This window comes from Bos javanicus, chromosome 11 (assembly GCF_032452875.1).
Source record: "Bos javanicus breed banteng chromosome 11, ARS-OSU_banteng_1.0, whole genome shotgun sequence".
NCBI classification, from domain to species: domain Eukaryota; kingdom Metazoa; phylum Chordata; class Mammalia; order Artiodactyla; family Bovidae; genus Bos; species Bos javanicus.
The window spans coordinates 93,232,305-93,258,593 of NC_083878.1; the positions used below are offsets into that span (position 1 = coordinate 93,232,305).

General features: G+C 41.5%; 1 protein-coding gene across 1 annotated transcript; it reads left to right on the forward strand.

Moving 5' to 3' along the window:
- The first annotated feature begins 339 nt into the window (after window positions 1-339).
- On the forward strand, window positions 340-24,853 carry LOC133256564 (olfactory receptor 1J4-like). The gene is made up of 2 exons (XM_061431354.1): window positions 340-836; window positions 23,914-24,853. Exons 1-2 carry the CDS (start codon window positions 340-342, stop codon window positions 24,851-24,853), a joined length of 1,437 nt encoding a protein of 478 aa, XP_061287338.1.
- The last annotated feature ends 1,436 nt before the right edge of the window (window positions 24,854-26,289 follow it).

A 26,289-nucleotide genomic window follows, 5' to 3' on the forward strand; every position in this document is an offset into this window, starting at 1 on the left:
TGTCTTATTTATTATTCTCCTAATGTCTCTCACTGTGTCTCCACTATGTTAAAAAAATAAACTCTCCTGATTTCCATTGAAGAGTTTGATTGATGTTTGCTTTATTGATGTTTGATTGATGTCTCGAAGTGAATGTGTCAGTGTTCAGATAGATCACATTTTCATTGTTCTTCCCAGACTGGATGAGCCTCAATGTGTGAGCAAAATACAGTGAGATTTGTCTGTATATTGACACAGCCACTGGGAGAAATTGGTAATGTATGGTAATTGCTATGCTCAGTATGTCTAAGTTCCTGACATTTCCTACTTTCATTCATTCCCAGCAGAGATAAGAAGAGCATGAGGCTTGAGAATCAGAGCCACGTGTCCGAGTTCCTCCTCCTGGGGCTCCCCATCCGGCCAAAGCAGCAGGATGTGTTCTTCGCCCTGTTCCTGGGCGTGTACCTGACCATGGTGCTGGGCAACCTGCTCATCCTCCTGCTCATCAGGCTGGACCCTCGCCTCCACACACCCATGTACTTCTTCCTCAGCCACTTGGCCTTCACTGACATCTCCTTCTCATCTGTCACCATCCCTAAGATGCTGATAAACATGCAAACCCAGGATCAATCCATCCCCTATGCAGAGTGCATAGCACAGATGTATTTTTTCCTACTTTTTGGCTGCATTGATAACCTTCTTCTTGTAGTGATGGCTTATGACAGGTACGTGGCCATCTGTCACCCTCTCCACTACACCACCATCATGAGGGAGGGGCTGTGTATGTTTCTGCTGGCTGGATCCTGGCTCCTCTCTTGTGTCATTGCCCTGTCCCACACCATCCTCCTGGCTCAGCTGTCCTTCTGTGCAGACAACATCATCCCACATTTCTTCTGTGACCTTGCTGCCCTGCTCAAGCTCTCCTGCTCAGACACCTCTGTCAATGAGCTGGTCATATTCACTGCAGGGACTGCAGTTGTCATTCTTCCACTGAGTGGCATCCTGGTCTCTTATGGTCTCATTGGGGTCTCCATCCTGAGGGTCCCTTCTACGAAGGGGATCTGCAAAGCCCTGTCCACCTGTGGCTCCCACCTCTCTGTGGTGTCTCTATTCTATGGAACCATTATGGCACTGTACTTTTCCACCTCATCAGGCAAGTCCAAAGACAAAGACATGATTGCCTCACTGATGTACACACTGGTGACACCCATGCTGAACCCCTTCATCTACAGCCTAAGGAACAGAGACATGAAATTGGCTCTGGGATTTCTTTTCAGAAGAAATAACTTTCTCATCCAGTGAGAATCACCTAAACATGTTCTTATTTCACCCACTGACCTTGTCAGATATACCCTCTTGAAAAGCTGTGTGTTGACCACACATGTCTCTAGCATCTTCCCAACTGTCCTCTAAGTGGTCACAATGTTATTGGATGAATTCCTTTCACTTTAGTCATATCTATTGCACATTTATTCGTGGCATTGCCTACAGCACACATGCAACGTGTGGTCTTCAAAGCCCCCAACTCCTTAATAGTTACATATGTGAATTATTGTTCTGAATATGCTGCACTGTTGTTTTATCTTCCTGAAAAAAGACTGAACATGACAACACACACCAACCATCACTCTCAAAAGGAAAACGTGATGCTGATATTTTATACTTCTGTTTTAACGATGAAACCAGGTTTGTTTTAGGCTAAGATTAGAGGCATGATACATGAACCGTGAACTTCCAGATGTTCAAGAAGGTTTTAGGAAAGGCAGAGGAACCAGTGATCAAATTGCCAACATCTGCTGGATCATTGGAAAAGGAAGAGAGTTCCAGAAAAACACCTATTTCTGCTTTATTGACTATGCCAAAGCCTTTGACTTTGTGGATCATAAGAAACTGTGGAAAATTCTGAAAGAGATGGGAATACCAGACCACCTGACCTGCCTCTTGAGAAACCTATATGCAGGTCAAGAAGCAACAATTAGAACTGGACATGGAACAACAGACTGCTTCCAAATAGGAAAAGGAGTGTGTCAAGGCTGTATATTGTCACCCTGCTTATTTAACTTATATGCAGAGTACATCATGAGAAACGCTGGGCTGGAAGAAGCACAAGCTGGAATCAAGATTGCCGGAAGAAATATCAGTAACCTCAGATATGCAGATGACACCACCCTTATGGCAGAAAGTGAAGAAGAACTAAAAAGCCTCTTGATGAAAGTGAAAGAGGAGAGTGAAAAAGTTGGCTTAAAGCTCAACATTCAGAAAACGAAGATCATGGCATCCGGTCCCATCACTTCATGGGAAATAGATGGGGAAACAGTGGAAACAGTGTCAGACTTTATTTTGGGGGGCTCCAAAATCACTGCGGATGGTGACTGCAGCCATGAAATTAAAAGACGCTTACTCCTTGGAAGGAAAGTTATGACCAACCTAGATAGCATATTCAAAAGCAGAGACATTACTTTGCCAACAAATGTCCGTCCAGTCAAGGCTATGGTTTTCCCTGTAGTCATGTATGGATGTGAGAGTTGGACTGTGAAGAAGGCTGAGCACTGAAGAATTGATGCTTTTCAACTGTGGTGTTGGAGAAGACTCTTGAGAGTCCCTTGGACTGCAAGGAGATCCAGCCAGTCCATTCTGAAGGAGATCAGCCCTGGGATTTCTTTGGAAGGAATGATGCTAAAGCTGAAACTCCAGTACTTTGGCCACCTCATGCAAAGAGTTGACTCATTGGCAAAGATTCTGATGCTGGGAGTGATTGGGGGCAGGAGGAGAAGGGGACGACAGAGGATGAGATGGCTGGATGGCATCACCAACTCTATGGACGTGAGTCTGAGTGAACTCTGGGAGTTGGTGATGGACAGGGAGGCCTGTTGTTTTGCAGTTCATGGGGTCGCAAAGAGTCGGACACGACTGAGTGACTGAACTAAACTAAACTAAAAGAGGCATGAAACACAATTCTATTTTGGACCAAGCTATACATTTTCAAGAAGAAGGCGAAGGCACCCCACTCCAGTACTCTTGCCTGGAAAATCCCATGGATGGAGGAGCCTGGTGGGCTGCAGTCCATGGGATCGCTAAGAGTCGGGCACAACTGAGTGACTTCACTTTCACTTTTCACTTTTCGCTTTCATGCATTGGAGAAGGAAATGACAACCCACTCCACTGTTCTTGCCTGGAGACTCTCACGGACCGGGGAGCCTGGTGGGCTGCCGTCTGTGGGGTTGCACAGAGTTGGACACGACTGAAGCGACTTAGTAGTAGTATACGTTTTCATGTCCTGAGTTTCTGACCCGGAGGTGGTAGATGGTCAGGATTCTCAAATATGTTATTAGATCAGAACAGATTAGTCTCTCAGTAATGTCCGACTCTTTGCGACCCCACGAATTGCAGCACACCAGGCCTCCCTGTCCATCACCAACTCCCAGAGTTCACTCAGACTCACGTCCATCGAGTCACTGATGCCATCCAGCCATCTCATCCTCTGTCGTCCCCTTCTCCTCCTGCCCCCAATCCCTCCCAGCATCAGAGTCTTTTCCAATGAGTCAACTCTTTGCATGAGGTGGCCAAAGTACTGGAGTTTCAGCTTTAGCATCATTCCTTCCAAAGAAATCCCAGGGCTGATCTCCTTCAGAATGGACTGGCTGGATCTCCTTGCAGTCCAAGGGACTCTCAAGAGTCTTCTCCAACACCACAGTTCAAAAGCATCAATTCTTTGGCCCTCAGCCTTCTTAACCGTCCAACTCTCACATCCATACATGAACACAGGAAAAACCATAGCCTTGACTGGACGGACATTTGTTGGCAAAGTAATATCTCTGCTTTTGAATATGCTATCTAGGTTGGTCATAACTTTCCTTCCAAGGAGTAAGCGTCTTTTAATTTCATGGCTGCAATCACCATCTGCAGTGATTTTGGAGCCCCCCAAAATAAAGTCTGACACTGTTTCCACTGTTTCCCCATCTACTTCCCATGAAGTGATGGGACCGGATGCCATGATCTTCGTTTTCTGAATGTTGAGCTTTAAGCCAACTTTTTCACTCTCCTTTTCACTTTCATCAAGAGGCTTTTTAGTTCTTCTTCACTTTCTGCCATAAGGGTGGTGTCATCTGCATATCTGGGGTTATTGATATTTCTCCCAGCAATCTTGATTCCAGCTTGTGTTTCTTCCAGTCCAGCGTTTCTCATGATGTACTCTGCATATAAGTTAAATAAACAGGGTGACAATATATAGCCTTGATGTACTCCTTTTCCTATTTGGAAGCAGTCTGTTGTTCCATGTCCAGTTCTAACTCTTGCTTCCTGACCTGCATATAGGTTTCTCCAAGGCAGGTCAGGTGGTCTGGTATTCCCATCTCTTTCAGAATTTTCCACAGTTTCTTGTGATCCACAAAGTCAAAGGCTTTGGCATAGTCAATAAAGCTGAATGTTGGCAATTTGATCTCTGGTTCTTCTGCCTTTTCTAAAACCAGCTTGAACATTAGGAAGTTCACAGTTCACATATTGCTGAAGCCTGGCTTGGAGAAGTTTGAGCATTATTTTACTAGCATGTGAGATGAGTGCAACTGTGCGGTAGTTTGAGCATTCTTTGGCATTGCCTTTCTTTGGGATTGGAATGAAAACTGCCCTTTTCCAGTCCTGTGGCCACTGCTGAGTTTTCCAAATTTGCTGGCATATTGAGTGCAGCACTTTCACAGCATCATCTTTCAGGATTTGGAATAGCTCAACTGGAATTCCATCACCTCCACTCGCTTTGTTCGTAGTGATACTTTCTAAGGCCCACTTGACTTCACATTCCAGGATGTCTGGCTCTAGGTCAGCGATCACACCATCGTGATTATCTGGGTCATGAAGATCTTTTTTGTACAGTTCTTCTGTGTATTCCTGCCATATCTTCTTAATATCTTCTGCTTCTGTTAGGTCCATACCATTTCTGTCCTTTATCGAGCCCATCTTTGCATGAAATGTTCCTTTGGTATCTCTCATTTTCTTGAAAAGACCTCTAGTCTTTCCCATTCTGTTGTTTTCCTCTATTTCTTTGCATTGATCCCTGAAGAAGGCTTTCTTATCCCTTCTTGCTATTCTTTGGAACTCTGCATTCAGATGCTTATATCTTTCCTTTTCTCCTTTGCTTTTCACTTCTCTTCTTTTCACAGCTATTTGTAAGTCCTCCCTAGACAGCCATTTTGCTTTTTTTGCATTTCTTTTCCATGGGGATGGTCTTGATCCCTGTCTCCTGTATAATGTCACGAACCTTATTCCATAGTTCATCAGGCACTCTATCTATCAGATCTAAGCCCTTAAATCTATTTCTCACTTCCACTGTATAATCATAAGGGATTTGATTTAGGTCATACCTGAATGGTCTAGTGGTTTTCCCTACTTTCTTCAATTTCAGTCTGAATTTGGCAATAAGGAGTTCATGATCTGAGCCACAGTCAGCTCCTGGTCTTGTTTTTGCTGACTGTATAGAGCTTCTCCATCTTTGGCTGCAAAGAATAGAATCAATCTGATTTTGATGTTAACCATCTGGTGATGTCCATGTGTAGAGTCTTCTCTTGTGTTGTTGGAAGAGAGTGTTTGCTATGACCAGTGCATTTTCTTGGAAAAACTCTATTAGTCTTTGCCCTGCTTCATTCTGTATTCCAAGGCCAAATTTGCCTGTTACTCCAGGTGTTTCTTGACTTCCTACTTTTGCATTCCAGTCCCCTATAATGAAAAGGACATCCTTTTTGGGTGTTAGTTCTAAAAGGTCTTGTAGGTCTTCATAGAACCATTCAATTTCAGCTTCTTCAGCGTTACTGGTTGGGGCATAGACTTGGATTACTGTGATATTGAATGGTTTGCCTTGGAAACAAACAGAGATCATTCTGTCGTTTTTGAGATTGCATCCAAGTACTGCATTTCAGACTCTTTTGTTGACCATAATGGCTACTCCATTTCTTCTGAGGGATTCCTGCCCGCAGTAGTAGATATAATGGTCATCTGAGTGAAATTCACCCATTCCAGTCCATTTCAGTTCTCTGATTCCTAGAATGTCAACATTCAGTCCTGCCATCTCTTGTTTGATCACTTCCAATTTGCCTTGATTTATGGACCTGACATTCCAGGTTCCTATGCAATATTGCTCTTTACAGCATCGGACCTTGCTTCTATCACCAGTCACATCCACAGCTGGGTATTGTTTTTGCTTTGGCTCCATCCCTTCACTCTTTGTGGAGTTATTTCTCCACTGATCTCCAATAGCATATTGGGCCCCTACAGACCTGGGGAGTTTCTCTTTCAGTATCCTATCATTTTGCTTTTTCACACTGTTCATGGGGTTCTCGAGGCAAGAATACTGAAGTGGTTTGCCATTCCCTTCTCCAGTGGACCACATTCTGTCAGATCTCTCCACCATGACCCACCCATCTTGGGCTGCCCCATGGGCATGGCTTAGCTTCAGTGAGTTAGACAAGGCTGTGGTCCTAGTGTGATTAGACTGACTAGTTTTCTGTGAGTATGGTTCAGTGTGTCTGCCCTCTGATGCCCTCTTGCAACACCTACCATCTTACTTGGGTTTCTCTTACCTTGGGCTTGGGGTATCTCCTCACAGCTTCTCCAGCAAAGCACAGCCATTGCTCCTTACCTTGGACCAGGTGTATCTCCTCACCACCGCCCTTTCTGACCTTCAACGTGGGATAGCTCCTCTAGGCCCTCCTGCACCCGTGCAGCCACGGCTCCTTGGACGTGGGGTTGCTTCTCTCGGCCACCGCCCCTGGCCTCGGGCACTTTCCTTTTCTATGGTGAACATTTGGAATCTCAAGTAGAACCAGTTTAAGTTTTGTGTAATATTCTTTTGCTAGGTTAAAGAACCTTCCTTAGTAATAGGTGATGTAGCTTTTCTTTATAATCTGCAGTTTCTATCTGTTGAAATAAATGAGATATAAACCACCTTCATATTTCTTCTTTCTTTTCTAGTGTTTTCCGGAGCTACAAATATAACGTGTCTCACGTTCAGTTTTAGTAAAGTCCAGAATGCTTACCTTCTCAATGCAGTATCTAGTTATAAATTACTTTTGATGGTTTGCTAAAACTGAAGTAAACTTTAATTTTACTGTGCTTCTGACAATAGGGAACCACAGAGTAGTCCATCAAAATACCAAATTTCCCCATTCTAGGAAGACTATAATTTTTTCCCTCTAAATTGGATTTTTGTGTTGAGAACAGCCTTCAGCTGTCTGATTTAGTCTGGGAAAATGAGTGTTGTCTTTTTCCCAAACAGAGGTCTCACTTCTAATAGGAAAAAATTAAATGCATAAATTTACAATTTTTGCACACAAAAATATTTACTGCATGGTACTATATACCAGGCAATTTTCTACTTTCTGGGAATACAGATTTAAAAAAATTGATCCCCTTTTAGACTTTTTATTCCAGCCCTCCTGATGCTGCTCATCACACTCTTTTTTTTTCCACAGCAGTTTTGAATTAACACACCATAAGCTTTACTTATTTTTTAACTGTTATTGCTTCTTTACTGGAATGTGAGCTCTATGGAAGGTGGTTTTTGCATCTGAAATAAATCCTAAGTTTTGCTTGTAGGCAAAAACTTCTGTGAATAATGGAGGCATAAAAAGGGAGGGCAAGCATGCTGGGGATGTGGTTCCTAATTTAACATTGTATGGTCCAGGAGGTAGAGCTTCTTGGAAAGATAACAAGCAAACAAGACATTAGTGAGGACAGGTAAGCCAGCCATGGGGGTATCTGCTTAAATGTATTCCAAGCATGGACATCAGCACCTAGAAATACTCTGAGGTGAGAGGGTGCCTGGCCTGTTCCAGGGACATTAAGGGACCTGTGCAGCTGGACAGGCTGAGTTGGGTAGAGATGGTAAGCAATAAGCTTAGAGATATCAGAGGGTCAGATTTGTAGGGCACTTAAGGTTATAGCAAGTGTATTAGTCAAGGTTCACTAGGGAAATAGAATGAATGGTGTGTGTGTGTGTGTGTGTGTGTGTGTGTGTGTAGAAAGAGTGTTATTGGAATTCGTTCATGGAATTGGCTCAGAGGTTAAAGCGTCTGCCTGGAATGTGGGAGCCCCGGGTTCGATCCCTGGGTCGGGAAGATCCCCTGGAGAAGTAAATGGCAACCCCCTCCAGTATTCTTGCCTGGAGAATCCTATGGAGGGAGGAGCCTGGTAGGCTACAGTCCATGGGGTCGTAAAGAGTCGAATAAGACTGAGCAACTTCACTTTCACTTTCATGTAATTGTAGACACTAGCAAGTCCAAAGTTTGCAGGGTCGGTTGGCAGTCTGGAAACCCATGGAAAAGTTACAGTTTGAGTCTGAAAGTAGTCTGAGAATAGACTTGCCTCTTTTTTTGGGGGTGGGTGGGTGGGTCAGTTTTTCTCTTAAGGCCATCAGCTGATTGGATGAGACCCACCTACATTATGGAGGACAATCTGCTTTATCAGTGTCTGAGCACTGAAATGTTAACCTCATCCAAAAAATAGCTTCATGGAAACATCTAAAGTTGTATTTGACCAAATATCCAAGTCCTGCAGCCTAGCCAAGTTGACACATAAAATTAACCATTATAGTAGACTTTCTGGTTTTCAGTCTGAGGATTTGAGAACCCTTATAAAAAGGGATTCAATAGAGAAATAACAGGGCCACACTTTTTTTAATTGTTTCTTTAAAAACACCCAGATTTGAGGAGGGGGTGTTCTTGCCTGGAGAATCACAGGGACGGGTGGGCTGCCGTCTCTGGGGTCACACAGAGTCGGACACAACTGAAGCGACTTAGCAGCAGCAGCAGTAAGTGATAAACAATAAATTTTGTATATCTAATGTACACTATTTGACTAGTTTTAAAACTATCACTGCAGACCATGAAGATCATGAATTCTCCTGGCACCTACCCTACTTTTCTCTCTGCTCGTCTCATCTGTACTCAGGGGAAACACTGATCTTTTTCTGTCACATGGATTAGTTTGCATCTTCTGGGCTTCCCTGATAGCTAGGTTGGTAGAGAATCTGCCTGCAATGCAGGAGACCCCGGTTCAATCCCTGGGTTGGGAAGATCTGCTGGAGAAGGGATAGACTACCCATTCCAGTATTCTTGGGCTTCCCTTGTGGCTAACCTGATAAAGAATAAGCCTGCAATGCAGGAGACCGAGATTCGATCCCTGGCTTGGGAAGATCCCCTAGAGAAGGGAAGGGCTATCCACTCCAGTATTCTGGCCTGGAGAATTCCAGGAACAGTATAGTCCATGGGGTCACAAAGAGTAGGACATGATTGAATGACTTAAAGAAAAAAGAAAGAAAAAAAAGAAATTAATTTAAGTGGAATCATACAGCTTGTATTTATTTCTTGCTGCCTTCTTTCCCTCAGTGTAAGTATTTTGAGATTCATTCATGTGGTACTGTTTATCAACAGTTCATTTATAAAAATTGGTAAATAGTATTCCATTGCATGGATATACCACAGCTTTTTTTGATGGATATATGGGCTATTTCCAGTTTTGGCTATTAAATAAAGTTGTTGTGACCATTCTTGTATAAATCTATGTATAGATGTATACATTCTTTTTCTCTGGAAAAATACCTAGTCCCATGCTGGGTACAATAACCTCAATTGCAAACTTCCAAAGATGCAAATGTGTCCCTTTGTGCAAGTTGTTATTTGTAGTATTGCCCTTTTCAAGGTACTGTTCTAGAAGATTAAAAATGTTTTCTTTGCTTTTTTGTGTTTGTCTTTTATGTATTATTTGTGTGAAAAGTATTATAAACCTATTATAGTATTGTACTCTACAGCTGATTGTGTTAGTTGGGTATCTAAGCTAACTCTGTTGGACTCGTGAGCAAATTGAACTAATAAAGGCACTCTCAGAACAGAACTTGTTCATATGTAAGTAACTTACTGTATATTTTAACTTTTTTCCCCACTTCACTACTTTTATTTTTTTAATTTTTATTGGAGTATAGTTGATTAACAATGCTATATTAGTTCCTGCTGTATAACAAAGTGAATCAGTTATACGTATATCCATTGCTTTAGATTCTTTTCCCATATAGGCCATCACAGAGTATTGAGTAGAGTTCTCTGTGCTATGCAGTAGGTCCTTATTAGTTATCTATTTCGGTATATGTTTAGCTTTTTTTTTTTTTTAAACTTTACAATATTGTATTAGTTTTGCCAAATATCGAAATGAATCCACCACAGGTATACATTTGTTCCCCATCCTGAACCCTCCTCCCTCCTCCCTCCCCATACCATCCCTCTGGGTTGTCCCAGTGCTCCAGCCTCAAGCATCCAGTATTGTGCATCGAACCTGGACTGGCAACTCGTTTCATACATGATAATATACATGTTTCAATGCCATTCTCCCAAATCCTCCCACCCTCTCCCTCTCCCACAGAGTCCATAAGGCTGTTCTACACATCAGTGTCTCTTTTGCTGTCTCATACACAGGGTTATTGTTACCATCTTTCTAAATTCCATATATATGCGTTCGTATACTGTATTGGTGTTTTTCTTTCTGGTTTACTTCACTCTGTATAATAGGCTCCAGTTTTAACCACCTCATTAGAACTGAATCAAATGTATTCTTTTTAATGGCTGAGTAATACTCCATTGTGTATATGTACCACAGCTTTCTTATCCATTCATCTCCTGATGGACATCTAGGTTGCTTCCATGTCCTGGCTATTATAAACAGTGCTGCGATGAACATTGGGGTACACGTGTCTCTTTCAATTCTGGTTTCCTCGGTGTGTATGCCCAGCAGTGGGATTGCTGGATCATAAGGCAGTTCTATTTCCAGTTTTTTAAGGAATCTCCACACTGTTCTCCATAGTGGCTGTACTAGTTTGCATTCCCACCAACAGTGTAAGAGGGTTCCCTTTTCTCCACACGCTCTCCAGCATTTATTGCTTGTAGACTTTTGGATCACAGTCATTCTGACTGGTGTGAAATGGTACCTCATAGTGGTTTTGATTTGCATTTCTCTGATAATGAGTGATGTTGAGCATCTTTTCATGTGTTTGTTAGCCATCTGTATGTCTTCTTTGGAGAAATGTCTATTTAGTTCTTTGGCCCATTTTTTGATTGGGTCGTTTATTTTTCTGGAGTTGAGCTGTAGGAGTTGCTTGTATATTTTTGAGATTAGTTGTTTGTCTGTTGCTTCATTTGCTATTATTTTCTCCCATTCTGAAGGCTGCCTTTTCACCTTGCTAGTAGTTTCCTTTGATGTGCAGAAGCTTTTAAGTTTAATTAGGTCCCATTTGTTTATTTTTGCTTTTATTTCCAATATTCTGGGAGGTGGGTCCTAGGGGATCCTGCTGTGATGTATGTCGGAGAGTGTTTTGCCTATGTTCTCCTCTAGGAGTTTTATAGTTTCTGGTCTTACGTTTAGATCTTTAATCCATTTTGAGTTTATTTTTGTGTATGGTGTTAGAAAGTGGTCCAGTTTCATTCTTTTACAAGTGGTTGACCGGATTTCCCAGCACCACTTGTTAAAGAGATTGTCTTTAATCCATTGTATATTCTTGCCTCCTTTGTCGAAGATAAGGTGTCCATATGTGCGTGGATTTATCTCTGGGCTTTCTATTTTATTCCATTGATCAATATTTCTGTCTTTGTGCCAGTACCATACTGTCTTGATAACTGTGGCTTTGTAGTAGAGCCTGAAGTCAGGCAGGTTGATTCCTCCAGTTCCATTCTTCTTTCTCAGGATCGCTTTGGCTATTCGAGGTTTTTTGTATTTCCATACAAATTGTGAAATTATTTGTTCTAGCTCTGTGAAGAATACCATTGGTAGCTTGATAGGGATTGCACTGAATCTATAGATTGCTTTGGGTAGTATACTCATTTTCACTATATTGATTCTTCCAATCCATGAACATGGTATATTTCTCCATCTATTAGTGTCCTCTTTGATTTCTTTCACCAGTGTTTTATAGTTTTCTATATATAGGCCTTTAGTTTCTTTAGGTAGATATATTCCTAAGTATTTTATTCTTTCCGTTGCAATGGTGAATGGAATTGTTTCCTTAATTTCTCTTTCTGTTTTCTCATTATTAGTGTATAGGAATGCAAGGGATTTCTGTGTGTTGATTTTATACCCTGCAACTTTACTATAATCATTGATTAGTTCTAGTAATTTTCTGGTGGAGTCTTTAGGGTTTTCTATATAGAGGATCATGTCATCTGCAAATAGTGAGAGTTTTACTTCTTCTTTTCCAATTTGGATTCCTTTTATTTCTTTTTCTGCTCTGATTGCTATGGCCAAAACTTCCAAAACTATGTTGAATAGTAAAGGTGAAAGTGGGCACCCTTGTCTTGTTCCTGACTTTAGAGGAAATGCTTTCAATTTTTCACCATTGAGGATAATGTTTTCTGTGGGTTTGTCATATATAGCTTTTATTATGTTGAGGTATGTTCCTTCTATTCTTGCTTTCTGGAGAGTTTTTTTTTATCATAAATGGATGTTGAATTTTGTCAAAGGCTTTCTCTGCATCTATTGAGATAATCATATGGTTTTTATTTTTCTATTTGTTAATGTGGTGTATTACACTGATTGATTTGCAGATATTGAAGAATCCTTGCATCCCTGGGATAAAGCCCACTTGGTCATGGTGTATGATCTTTTTAATGTGTTGTTGGATTCTGATTGCTAGAATTTTGTTAAGGATTTTTGCATCTATGTTCATCAGTGATATTGGCCTGTAGTTTTCTTTTTTTGTGGCATCTTCGTCAGGTTTTGGTATTAGGCTGATGGTGGCTTCATAGAATGAGTTTGGAAGTTTACCTTCCTCTGCAATTTTCTGGAAGAGTTTGAGCAGGATAGGTGTTAGCTCTTCTCTAAATTTTTGGTAGAATTCAGCTGTGAAGCCGTCTGGACCTGGGCTTTTGTTTGCTGGAAGATTTTTTATTACATTTCAATTTCCATGCTTGTGATGGGTCTGTTAAGATTTTCTATTTCTTCCTGGTCCAGTTTTGGAAAGTTGTACTTTTCTAAGAATTTGTCCATTTCTTCCACGTTGTCCATTTTATTGGCATATAATTGTTGATAGTAGTCTCTTATGATCCTTTGTATTTCTGTGTTGTCTGTTATGATCTCCCCATTTTCATTTCTAATTTTATTGATTTGATTTTTCTCCCTTTGTTTCTTGATGAGTCTGGCTAATGGTTTGTCAATTTTATTTATCCTTTCAAAGAACCAGCTTTTGGTTTTGTTGATTTTTGCTATGTTCTCCTTTGTTTCTTTTGCATTTATTTCTGCTCTAATTTTTAAGATTTCTTTCCTTCTACTAGCCCTGGGGTTCTTCATTTCTTCCTTTTCTAGTTGCTTTAGGTGTAGAGTTAGGTTATTGATTTGACTTTTTTCTCGTTTCTTGAGGTATGCCTATATTGCTATGAACTTTCCCCTTAGGACTGCTTTTACAATGTCCCACAGGTTTTGGGTTGTTGTGATTTCATTTTCATTCATTTCTATGCAAATTTTGATTTCTTTTTTGATTTCTTCTGTGATTTGTTGGTTATCCAGCAGCGTGTTGTTCAGCCTCCATATGTTGGAATTTTTAATAGTTTTTCTCCTGTAATTGAGATCTAATCTTACTGCCTTGTGGTCAGAAAAGATGCTTGGAATGCTTTCTATTTTTTTGAATTTATGAAGGCTAGATTTATGGCCCAGGATGTGATCTATCCTGGAGAAGGTTCCATGTGCGCTTGAGAAAAAGGTGAAATTCATTGTTTTGGGATGAAACGTCCTATAGATATCAATTAGGTCTAACTGGTCTATTGTATCATTTAAAGTTTGTGTTTCCTTGTTAATTTTCTGTTTAGTTGATCTATCCATAGGTGTGAGTGGGATATTAAAGTCTCCCACTATTATTGTGTTATTGTTAATTTCTCCTTTCATACTTGTTAGCATTTGTCTTACATACTGTGGTGCTCCCGTGTTGGGTGCATATATATTTATAATTGTTATATCTTCTTCTTGGATTGATCCTTTGATCATTATGTCGTGTCCTTCTTTGTCTCTTTTCACAGCCCATGTCTTAAAGTCTATTTTATCTGATATGAGTATTGCTACTCCTGCTTTCTTTTGGTCTCTATTTGCATGGAATATCTTTTTCCAGCCCTTCACTTTCAGTCTGTATGTGTCCCCTGTTTTGAGGTGGGTCTCTTGTAGACAACATATGTAGGGGTCTTGTTTTTGTATCCATTCAGCCAGTCTTTGTCTTTTGGTTGGGGCAATCAACCCATTTACATTTAAGGTAATTACTGATAAGTATGATCCCGTTGCCATTTAATTTATTGTTTTGGGTTCGAATTTATACACTGTTTTTGTGTTTCCTGTCTAGAGAATATCTTTTAGTATTTGTTGGAGAGCTGGTTTGGTGGTGCAGAATTCTCTCAGCTTTTGCTTGTCTGTAAAGCTTTTGATTTCTCCTTCATATTTGAATGAGATCCTTTCTGGGTACAATAATCTGGGCTGTAGGTTATTTTCTTTCATCATTTTAAGTATGTTTTGCCATTCCCTCCTGGCTTGAGGCATTTCTATTGAAGCTGTTATCCTTATGGGAATTCCCTTGTGTGTTATTTGCTGTTTTTCCCTTGCTGCTTTTAATATTTGTTCTTTGTGTTTGATCTTTGTTAATTTGATTAATATGTGTCTTGGGGTGTTTCGCCTTGGGTTTATCCTGTTTGGGACTCTCTGGGTTTCTTGGACTTGGGTGATTATTTCCTTCCCCATTTTAGGGAAGTTTTCAACTATTATCCCCTCAAGTATTTTCTCATGGTCTTTCTTTTTGTCTTCTTCTTCTGGGACCCCTATGATTCGAATGTTGTAGTGTTTAATATTGTCCTGGAGGTCTCTGAGATTGTCCTCATTTCTTTTAATTTGTTTTTCTTTTATTCTGTCTGATTCATTTATTTCTACCATTCTATCTTCTAATTCACTAATCCTATCTTCTGCCTCTGTTATTCTACTATTTGTTGCCTCCAGAGTGTTTTTCATCTCATTTATTGCATTATTCATTATATATTGACTCTTTTTTATTTCTTCTAGGTCCTTGTTAAACCTTTCTTGCATTTTCTCAATCCTTGTCTCCAGGCTATTTATCTGTGATTCCATTTTGATTTCAAGATTTTGGATCAATTTCACTATCATTATTCAGAATTCTTTATCAGGTAGATTCCCTATTCTTCCTCTTTTGTTTGGTTTGGTGGGCCATTTATCCTGTTCCTTTATCTGCTCGGTATTCCTCTGTCTCTTCATCTTGTTTAAATTGCTGAGTTCGGGGTGTCCTTTCTGTATTCTGGCAGTTTGTGGAATTCTTTTTATTGTGGCGTTTCCTCGTTGTGTGTGGGTTTGTACAGGTGGCTTGTCAAGATTTCCTGGTTAGGGAAGCTTGTGTCGGTGTTCTGGTGGGTGGAGCTGTATTTCTTCTCTCTGGAGTGCAATGAAGTGTCCAGTAATGAGTTATGAGATGTCTATGGTTTTGGGGTGACTTTGGGCAGCCTGTATATTGGAGCTCAGGGCTGTGTTCCTTTGTTGCTGGAGAATTTGCTTGGTATGTCTTGCCCTGGAACTTGTTGGCCCTTGTGTGGTGCTTGGTTTCAGTGTAGGTATGGAGGCATTTGATGAGCTCCTGTCAATTAATGTTCCTTGGAGTCAGGAGTTCCCTGGAGACAGGGTTTGGTCTTAAGCCTCCTGCTTCCAGTTATTGGTCTTATTTTTACAGTAGTTTCAAAACTTCTCCTTCTATACAGCACTGTTGATAAAACATCTACGTTAAAGATGAAAAGTTTCTTTACTGTGAGGGTCACCCAGAGAGGTTCACAGCATTACATGGAGAAGAGAAGAGGGAGGAGGGAGTTAGAGGTGACCCGAATGAGATGAGGTGGAATCAATAGAGCAGAGAGTGGGCTAGCCAGTAATCACTTCCTCATGTGCACACCACAACTGGACCGCTCAGAGATGTTCACGGAGTTATACAGAGAAGAGAAGAAGGAGGAAGGAGACAGAGGTGGCCAGGAGGATAAAAGGGGGAATGAAAAGGAGGGAGACAGATCCAGCCAGTAATCAGTTCCCTAAGTTTTCTCTACCGTCTGGAACTCACAGAAATTCACAGAGTTGGGTAGAGTAGAGAGGGGTTAGGGAGGAGACACAGGCAACCTGGTGGAGAAAAAGGAGGGTCTAAAGGGAGAGAGAGCAGTCAAGCCAGTAATCTCGCTCCGTAGTGAAAAATGGGTACTGAAGATTGGATTCTTAAAGATACAAAATTGGTAACAAATACATAAAAGCAAAAATTAAAAATCTAGAGTACTTGGAATTTCAAAAATAAGATGTTAAAGAAAAGAAGAAGGAAAAGAAAGAGAGAAAAAACGAACAAACAATAACAAACAAGGTTGTGAAAATTATAAAGAAAATACAGGTACAAAATTGATAACAAATACCAAAAAGCTAAAATTAAAAATCTAGAGTAGAGTTTGGAATTCAAAAATACAATGTTAAAGAAAAGAAGAAAAAAAGAAAAAAAAACAACAAGGTCAAAAAATTATAAAAAAATATATATATGAAGTTTGCTGTAAAAAAAAGTTGTTTTTTTTTTTTTGCAAAGTAATAGGTTATAAAAGTGAAAATTAAAGGAATAACAGAGGACTTAGATTTTTTTTTAATTTAAAAAAAGAAAGAAAGAATGATCGTAAAAATAGTAAAAATATATCTAGGACTTTCTCTGGTTTTTTTGTGAGTATTGTGGATTCAGTTCATTTTTGGCTAGTTCCTTGGTCTGACTTATATTTCTCAAGATCTATAGGCCCCTTCCTAGGTAGTCGGTAGTAACTACCTACTACCTAGGGTAGTAGGTAGGGTTTTAATCTATTGCCTGTAGCTTCCAAGGCGGTTCCCTCTGTTATAGCTTCTTCTTTTTGCTGGTCTCTTCAGTGTCTGATTTCCGCCCTGACACAAAGGGGACGGTGGAGGGCACTTTTTTTTTTTTTTCTTTTTGGGCTCACTTGTTCAGTTGCGCTGTGGGAAGGGAGGGAGGGATGCTGCAAACAAATAACACTGGCGTGTGCTCACAGTGCCTCAGCCACACTGGGTCTTCCCCCGCTCACGGCGCCTGTAGCCTCCCTGCCCACACTGCTCAGGCTCTAGGTTGTTCTGCAGGGAACCATCTGTGGCCGGCCCTGGGCTGCCTGCACCTCCCAGGTCCAAGCCGCTCAGGTTCAGGCACTTGGGTAGTCCTCAGAGGCACAGACTCGGTTGGGCCTGAGCTTTGTGCCCTTCCCAGGTCTGAGCAGCTCAGGTGATGAGGTGTTTGGTGAGCACGATTGCTGCAACTTATCGCCTCCCCGCCGTTCGGTTATCTAGGTGTACAACCGGCGCACCTTCTCAGGCAGATGTTGACCGTCCAGACCCCCAAGAAGTTTTAGTTAGCAAAGAAGCCTGCTTACAGTTTTATAGATAGTGTTGCTCTGGGGCTGCGATTGCCCCCTTCTGGTCCTGGCTGCCTGTCACTGGAGGGGGATGGTCTGCAGCCAGCTATCTCTGTTCAGTCCTTTGTTCCGTGCACGGGCCTGGCGGTGTCTTAGGTTAGGGCTGGCTTTTCGCATGGTAGATATCCCACAGTCTGGTTTGCTAGCCCAAATTATTTCGGTCAGATAGCGCTCAGGGTATTCAGGCCAGGTCCTCACTCTAAGCGATGCAGCCCGCGCCGCGCCTCCCTGCCCAGCCCCTGCTTGCTAATGGCGTGTGCAGGTGTCTGCGCTCTTTCTCCGCCTGGGGAGTTACCATAGGGCTCGCAATCTGCGGGTTTTAATTGTTTATTTATTTTTTCTCCCTGTTATGTTGCCCTTTGTGCTTCCAAAGCTCGGCACAGATTCGGCAGTGAGATGGTTTCCTGGTGTTTGGAAACTTCTCTCTTTTTAAGACTCCCTACCCGGGATGGAACTCCGTCCCTCCCTCTTTTGTCTCTTTTTTTTTTGTCTTTTATATTTTTTCCTACCTCCTTTCGAAGACTTGGGTTGCTTTTCTGGGTGCCTGATGTCCTCTGCCGGCCTTCAGAAGTTGTTTTGTGGAATTTACTCAGCGTTTAAATGTTCTTTTGATGAATTTGTAGGGGGGAAAATGTTCTCCCCATCCTACTCCTCTGCCATCTTGGCTCCTCCTCCTATGTTTAGCTTTTAAAGAAAATTTCAAACTGTTTCATACTCCCATGAGCAGTGTATGAGAGTTACAATTCTGTCATACCTTCAGTGACACTTGATAGCAGTGGTCCTTTCCATTTAGCCATTTCCATTGTAGCCATTCTAGTAGGTGTGCAATGGTGTAAATGAGTTTACAGATCTGGAGTCACTTGATTGAAGGGATATCTGGGTTTCTGTGAAAAATAACCCTGTAACACTGAAAAGACCTGTAACACTAGGTCTTTTCTGAACTTCTTCATTCTCCCTAACTCTGTGCCTGGTTTTTATCATGCCCCAGCACTTTTGACCATTTATCTGCTATTCATTTTGCATTAATTTTTTTTCTGCACCACTCCTACTTGGGTGTGTATTTCACAAAAGGGATATCTGTTGATATTATTCACTGTTATGTCTCCAGAGCATACATTAGTGTTTACTTTTATGAGAACCTTAATGATCATTTAAGCACATGAATGAAAAGATGAATTCATTCAGTGATTGTGTGTGAGTGTGTGTGTATCAGGCGCTCAGTCTTGTCCTGGACTCATTGCTACCTCATGGACTGTGGTCCGCCAGGCTCCTCTGTCCATGGGATTCTCCAGGCAAGAACACTGGTTTGGGTTGCCATTCATATCTCCAATTCAGTGATGACCAGGTGTCTATTGTGAGCCATAGCTGATCCCTAGTGACAAAAAGGGATTTCACAGGTAGCACTAGTGATAAAGAACCTGCCGGCCAATGCAGAAGACTTAAGAAATGTAGGTTGGATCCCTCGGTGGGGAAGATCCCCTGCAGGAGGGCATGCAATCTGCTCCAACATTCTTGCCTTGAGAATACCATGGACAGAGGAGACTGGTGGGCTATGGTCCATAGAGTTGCAAATAATTGGACATGACTAAAACGACCTAGTATGCACGAACTCAGTGATAAAGACATTGACAATAAACCTTAACATTTGTCAAGCTTTCAATAAAACTCATTTACACATCCTTCAAATTGACATGAAGGAAATGATTATTACTTCTACTTTGAAGAAACTGAATCCGAGCTCTCTGATAACTTGCTCAGTCATGCTCTCTTACTAGGGGGAGAGCCCTGAGTCTTTTTCAAAGTTATAGATTCAGTTCCCCTACTCCTGAACAAGGCACAGACCTTACCCTAGAGAACTTCACAGAAAAGTGAGAAGACCTGTACATTTTAAGGGACTTTGTGTTCTAACAGAAGCCTGTGTAGATGTTAGGAAGCCTGCAGAAAGAAGCTTGCTGAGATCATAAGGACTGTGTGTACCATACATCAGTAGAGAGAAGCTGAACGCACAATGCAGAGGCCACAGGGAATGGGGGAACCTCTGCCTCCCAGCTGAGTCTTGACCAGAAGCCCAAGGTACTACTGACTTTAGGGACAATTTCTCCTGTGGCTGCAGGTATAGCTCAGCCCCACTGCACTCCAAGTATACTCCTTCCTGAGGGGCCAGGAGGAAGCTGGGCAATTAGCCCCAGTTGACTGCTTCTGTAGTCAGGGACTGGGGGCTGTTTCTCTCTGGGGTTTCTTTCTCATGAGTCAAAGGAGACCTTCTTGCCTGTTGTTTTGAGGTTGCTGAACAGACATGAGAGTCTGTAAAGGTCCTCAGGCCACCAAGGTTTGCTTTTTTTCTTTGGATGCTGGGTCTTTTGGGCAGAAAGTGAGGATTCAGGTAACAGAAAGAAGAGGAAGGTATCTGAACTCATATCACTGTTATAGCTCAGGAGGAGCCCAGAAATCATGCACGTGTGTCGTGTGTAAACGTGTGCATCTCTGACCATGAGGGACATTGAATGTATTTGTGTGTGCATTGTGTTGTACAACTATATGTGTTTTTGTAACTGGATTTCCAGAGAAGCTGGAAATTTCCTATCAGCGTGTGCTCACTTGACTTGCATTCTTTGCTTGCGTGCTGTGTGTAATACCTTCTGCATGGCTCATGATTCAAATATGAATAACCTCTTGGACTGCAGTATCTGTGTAGAGGATGCTTGAGCGTTCTCTGTGTGTAGTTGAATTGTACACGTGCATTTTGTTTGTGAGTTTTGCTGACACACATCCTGACTGTATTCACCTATTAATAGTTTGAGTATGTGTGTATGTGTGTGTGTGTGTGTACAATTGTGCTCAGTCATGTCCGACTGTTTGCAACCCCATGGACTGTAGCCTACCAGGCTCCTCTGTTCATAGGATTTTCAAGGCAAGAAAGTTTTCTCTGCTTTCCAGATATAAACAAACACTGATGGACTGAACAAAATTGAAGGCAAATAAAAGCCATTTACAGACTAAAGGACTTCAGGAATATGAGTGTTGACAGTTATCTGAGTAGAAGACTCCATCAGATCTTGAAATAACACATCTTAAGGTCCTGACTATTTTCTCTAACTAAAGAGAGACAGAGAAAGAGTAGAGTCATAGGAATAGACATTTCAATAAATTAAAAAAAACACAAGAGATGAATGTGACTATAGAAGCTACTGTATGAACATGCTAGCTTCCTACTCTTTCTGAGTATGTTGACAGTGAATAATAACACCTACCTCTTAGGACTGTTGAAAAAAAATTAGTGAAGCTATTATCCAAAAATTTATTAGTCTGACATAGTGTTCATTACATGTCAATAATTATCCAGTGTGAAGATCAATATTGGGGAATCATGAATGATCAATCAGCCAACTAAATTCTAATAAACCCTTCCAATCCTTCAGTATCTCCTAGCTCTCAGATCCCAGATCTCAGGTGTCTTCCTACCTATGACCATCCAGATCTGAGTCAACATGAAGCACCAGAAATGTTTGGAGATACATTTACAGAAGGATGGTTTATTTCTTGACAAGAAGATAAACAAGACAATTAATGATATAAAAGGAACATTTCAGGCAAAGATGGGCTCAAAAAATAACAGAAACAGTATCGACCAAACAGAAGCAGAAGATACTAAGAAGAGATGGAAAGAATACACAGAAGAACTGTACAAAAAATGTCTTAATAACCCAGATAACCATGATGGTGTGATCACTCACCTAGAGCCAGACATCCTGGAGTTGAAGTCAAGTGGGGTTTAGGAAGCATTACTCTGAACAAAGCTAGCAGAGATGATAGAATTCTGGCTGGAACATTTCAAATCCCAAAAGATGATGCTGTTAAAATGCTGCACTCAATATGTGAACAAATTTGCAAAACTCAGCAGTGGTCAAGGCACTAGAAAAGGCCAGTTTTCATTCCAATACCAAAGAAGGATAATGCCAAGTAATATTCAAACTACTGCACAATTGCACTCATTTCATATGCTTGCAAAGTCATGCTCAAAATCCTCCAAACTAGGTTTCAACAGTACATGAACCAAGTACATGTTCATTTGGATTTAGAAAAGGCAGAGGAACCAGAGATCAAATTGCCAACATCCGTTGGATCATAGAAAAAGCAAGAGAATTCCACAAAAATATCTACTGCTCCTTCATTGTTTACACTTAAGCCTTTGACTGTGTGGATCACAACAAGCTATGGAAAATTCTAAGAGAGGTGGGAATACCAGACCATATTACCTGCCTCCTGAGAAACCTATATGCAGGTCAAGAAGCAACAGTTAGAACTAGACATGGAACAACAGACTGGTTCCAAATTGGGAAAGGAGTATGTCAAGGCTGTATATTGTCACTCTTCTTATTTAACTTTTATGCAGAGTACATCATGTGAAATGCCAGGCTGGATGAAGCACAAGCTGGAATCAAGATTGGCAGAAGAAATATCAATAACCACAGATAGGCAGATGACACCACCCTAATGGCAGAAAGCAAAAAGGAACTAAAAAGCCTCTTGATGAAAGTGAAAGAGGAGAGTGACAAAAAGCTGGCTTAAAACTCAACATTCAAAAAACAAAGATCATGGCATCTGGTCCCATCACTTCATGGCAAACAGATGGGGAAACAATGGAAACAGTGATGACTTTATTTTCTTGGGCTCCAAAATTACTGTGGACAGTGACTGAAGCCATGAAATTATAAGACACTTGCTCCTTGGAAGAAAAGCTATGACAAACCTAGACAATGTATTAAAAGGAGAGGCATCACTTTGCTGACAAAGGTATGTATAGTCAAAGCTATCATTTTTCCAGTAGTCTTGTATGGATGTAAGAGTTGACCCATAAAGAAGCCTGAGTGCCAAAGAATTGAACTTTCAAACTGTGGTGCCTAAGAAGACTCTTGAGAGTCCCTTGGACAGCAAGGAGATCAAACCAGTCAATCCTAAAAGAAATCAACCCTGAATATTCACTGGAAGGACTGATGTTGAAGCTCCAATACTTTGGCCACCTGATGCAAAGATCCAACTCATTGGAAAAGACTCTGATGCTGGAAAAGATTGAGGGCAGGAGGTGAAGGGGGTGACAGAGGATGAGATATTTGGATGGCATCACCAACTCAGTGGATATGAGTTTGAGCAAACTCTGGGAGATAGTGAAGGACAGGGAAGCCTTGTGTACTGCAGTCCATGGGGTCACAAAGAGTCGGACATGACTGAGTGACTGAACGACAACAAAGATATGTTCCCCTAGGGAATTTATCCCACTAATAGGATCCAAACTCAGAAGTTCACCTTGAAAGTGTGAGAGCTCAGATAGATGCAAATTTTAGCCCAGTTTCTTGGTCCTTGTGCTGATCATCTCATAATATTGTTTTATTAAGTCCCTGAATTTGATACTGGGTTTTTGGATACTTATCCTATCATAAAAGTAATCAATAAAATTTTGTATGTGTTTTATGCAGGATTCTGCTCTTAGATAATTAATTAACTAATTAATGAACATTGAATTAGAACCCTCTGATTAACTCTATGAATGTGTGATGTGTGATATTGGTATCTCAGCATTACAGAGGCACAACAAGAGGCTAAGAGAGATTTAGCATCCCAAGTCATACAGCTAGAAAACAGTGGGGCCAGGATTGCAGCATGAGGAATCTGGCTTCAGATCCATAACGTTAGTCAGTCCTTTGGCAGGTGTTCCTTAGAAGGTTAGTATCCAGACAGAAGAGGCCCTGTGCACCTTGTTTATTCCTATATCTTGAGTCAGCTGATAAAGAATCCACCTGACAAGTGGGAGACCTGGGTTCGATCTCTGGGTTGGAAAGATCACTTGGAGAAGGGAACAGCTACCCACTCCAGTATTCTGGCCTGGAGCATTCCATGAACTGTATAGTCCATGGGGCCACAAAGAGTCAGACTCAACTGAGAAATTTTCACTTTCTAGTCAAAAGCTTAGTTCCAGAAACATGGTTAATTAAAAAGAAAACCAAAGAATGAATGTACTGTGGTCTCTATCCAAATTAATCTATCGAGCATTGAGGATTTGTCACTTGCTCTAATAGTACTAGGTGATAAAAGAAATTTAGGAGAAAATTCTTCTTCTCTATGAGTACGTTAGAGACCTTAGTGTGTGTGTGTGTGTGTTAGTCACTCAGTTGTGTCTGACTCTTTGCAATGCCATGGACTGTAGCTTGCCAGGATCCTCCATCCATGGGATTTCCCAGGCAAGAATACTGGAGTGGATTGCCATTTCCTTTTCTAGGGTATCTTTCCAACCTGGAGACTGAACCCAGGTCTCTTGCATTGCAGGCAGACTCTTTATTGTCTGAGCCACCAGGGAAGCCAGAGAGACCTTAGTGTGGCAGCCTTAATTACAATATCAAAGCTTCTGACATTTCCCCCTCTCCTTCACCCCCAGGAGACATGAGCGAAGCATGAGGAAGGAGAACCAGAGCAGCATGTCCGAGTTCCTCCTTCTGGGGCTCCCCATCAGGTCAGAGCAGCAGGGTGTGTTCTTTGCCTTGTTCCTGGGCATGTACCTGACCACGGTGCTGGGAAACCTGCTCATCATCCTGCTCATCAGGCTGGACCCTCACCTGCACACTGCCATGTACTTCTTCCTCAGCCACTTGGCCTTCTCTGACATTTCCCTTTCCACTATCACAGTTCCAAAGATGCTGATGAACATGCATACTCGACAACAATCCATCCCCTATGTGGAGTGCATTTCCCAGATGTATTTTTTCATACTTTTTGGCTGTTTTGACAACTTCCTTCTTGCAGTGATGGCATATGACAGGTACGTGGCCATATGTCAGCCACTTCACTACACCACTGTCATGAGACAGGAGCTGTGTATCTCATTGGTAGCTGTGTCCGGGTTCTTTTGTTGTATCCATGCCCTGTTGCACACCCTCCTCTTGGTCCAACTGTCTTTCTGTGCTGAAAATACTATCCCCAACTTCTTCTGTGATCTCCCTTCACTCCTGAAGATGAGCTGCTCAGACATTTCCATCAATGAGCTGGTCATCTTTACTGAAGGAGGAATGCTGTTCATCTTGCCTCTGAGTATCATCTTGGGCTCATATGTTCATATAGGGACCATCATCCTGAGGGTCCCCTCCATTAAGAGACTCTTTAAAGCCTTCTCCACCTGTGGCTCCCACCTCTTTGTGGTATCTTTGTACTATGGGACACTTGCTGGTGCTTACTTTTTCTCCTTATTATGGGACTCCAATGAGAAAGATGTAATTGCTTCAGTCATGTATACAGTGGTTACTCCCATGCTGAATCCCTTTATCTATAGCCTCAGAAACAGAGATATAAAACAAGCCCTAGAAATATTTGTCTTTAGGGGTAACTTCTTCAGATGAGAATAACTAAATCCTCTGTTTGCAGTCTTGAGCACAGTGATACATATCTTCTAAAATTATTCTATGGTTGGCAACTCTGCTTAACTTCAAATGAATATGCATTCTGCTTTCATGTTTTTTAGTCATTCAGTTGTGTCCAGTCTTTGCAACCCCATGAAGACCAGCATGCCAGGCTTCCCTGTCCTTCACTATCTCCCAGAGTTTGCTCAAACTCATGTCCATTGAGTCAGTTCTGCCATCCTACCATCTCATTCTCTGTTGTCCCTTCTCCTCAATCTTTCCTAGCATCGGAGTCTTTTCCAATGAGTTGGATCTTTGCATCAGGTGGCCAAATTATTGGAGCTTCAGCATCAGTCATTCCAGTGAATATTTAGGGTTGATTTCCTTTAGGATTGACTGGTTTGATCTCCTTGCTGTCCAAGGGACTCTCAAGAGTCTTCTTTAACACCACAGTTCAAAAATATCAGTTCTTCAGCACTCATTCTTTACAGTCCAACTCTCACATCCATATGTGACTACTGGAAAAACTACCCCACTCCACTACTCTTGCCTAGAGAATCCCATGGACAGAGGACCCTGGCTGGCTATAGTTCATGGTGTTGCAAGAGTCAGATACGACTTAATGACTAAACCACTCCCAGCTTTCTTTTGGTTAGTGTTTACATGGTATTTTTTTCCATCACTTTGCTTGAAACTTTAAAAAAAATTAATTTATTTATTTTAAATGGAGGCTAAGTACTTTACAATATTGTAGTGGTTTTTGCCATACATTCACATGAATCAGCCATGGGTGTACATGTGACCCCATCCTGAACTCCCCTCCACCTCCCTTCCCATCCCATTCCTCAGGGTCATCCCAGTGCACCGGCCCTGAGTGCCCTGTCTCATGCATCAAACCTGGACTGGCAATCTAATTCGCATATGGTAATATACATGTTTCAATGGTACTCTCTCAAATCATCCCACCCTCACCTTCTCCCAGAGTCCAAAAGTCTGTTCTTTGTATCTGTGTCTCTTACTGTCTCGCATATAGGGTCATCATTACCATCTTTCTAAATTCCATATATATGCATTAATGTACTATATTGGTGTTTTTCTTTCTGACTTACTTCACTCTGTATAATAGGCTCTAGTTTCCTCCACCTCATTAGAACTGGATCAAATGCATTCTTTTTAATAGCTGAGTAATATTCCACCATGTATATGTACCACAGCTTTCTTATCCATTCATCTGCTGATGGACGTCTAGTTTGCTTCCATGTCCTAGCTATCGTAAACAGTGTTGCAATGAACATTGGGGTACACCTATCTCTTTCAATTCTGGTTTCCTTGGTGTGTATGCCCAGCAGTGGGATTGCTGGGTCATATGACAGTTCTATTTCCAGTTTTTTAAGGAATCTCCACACTGTTCTCCATAGTGGCTGTACTAGTTTGCA

Excerpts from the sequence above, each read along its gene's own strand:
- LOC133256564 (XM_061431354.1), top strand. The coding sequence starts at position 340 with ATGAGGCTTGAGAATCAGAGCCACGTGTCCGAGTTCCTCCTCCTGGGG. Across the intron at positions 837-23,913 it reads ACCATCCTCCTGGCTCAGCT|CATGAGGAAGGAGAACCAGA; the intron begins GTCCTTCTGTGC and ends ACATGAGCGAAG.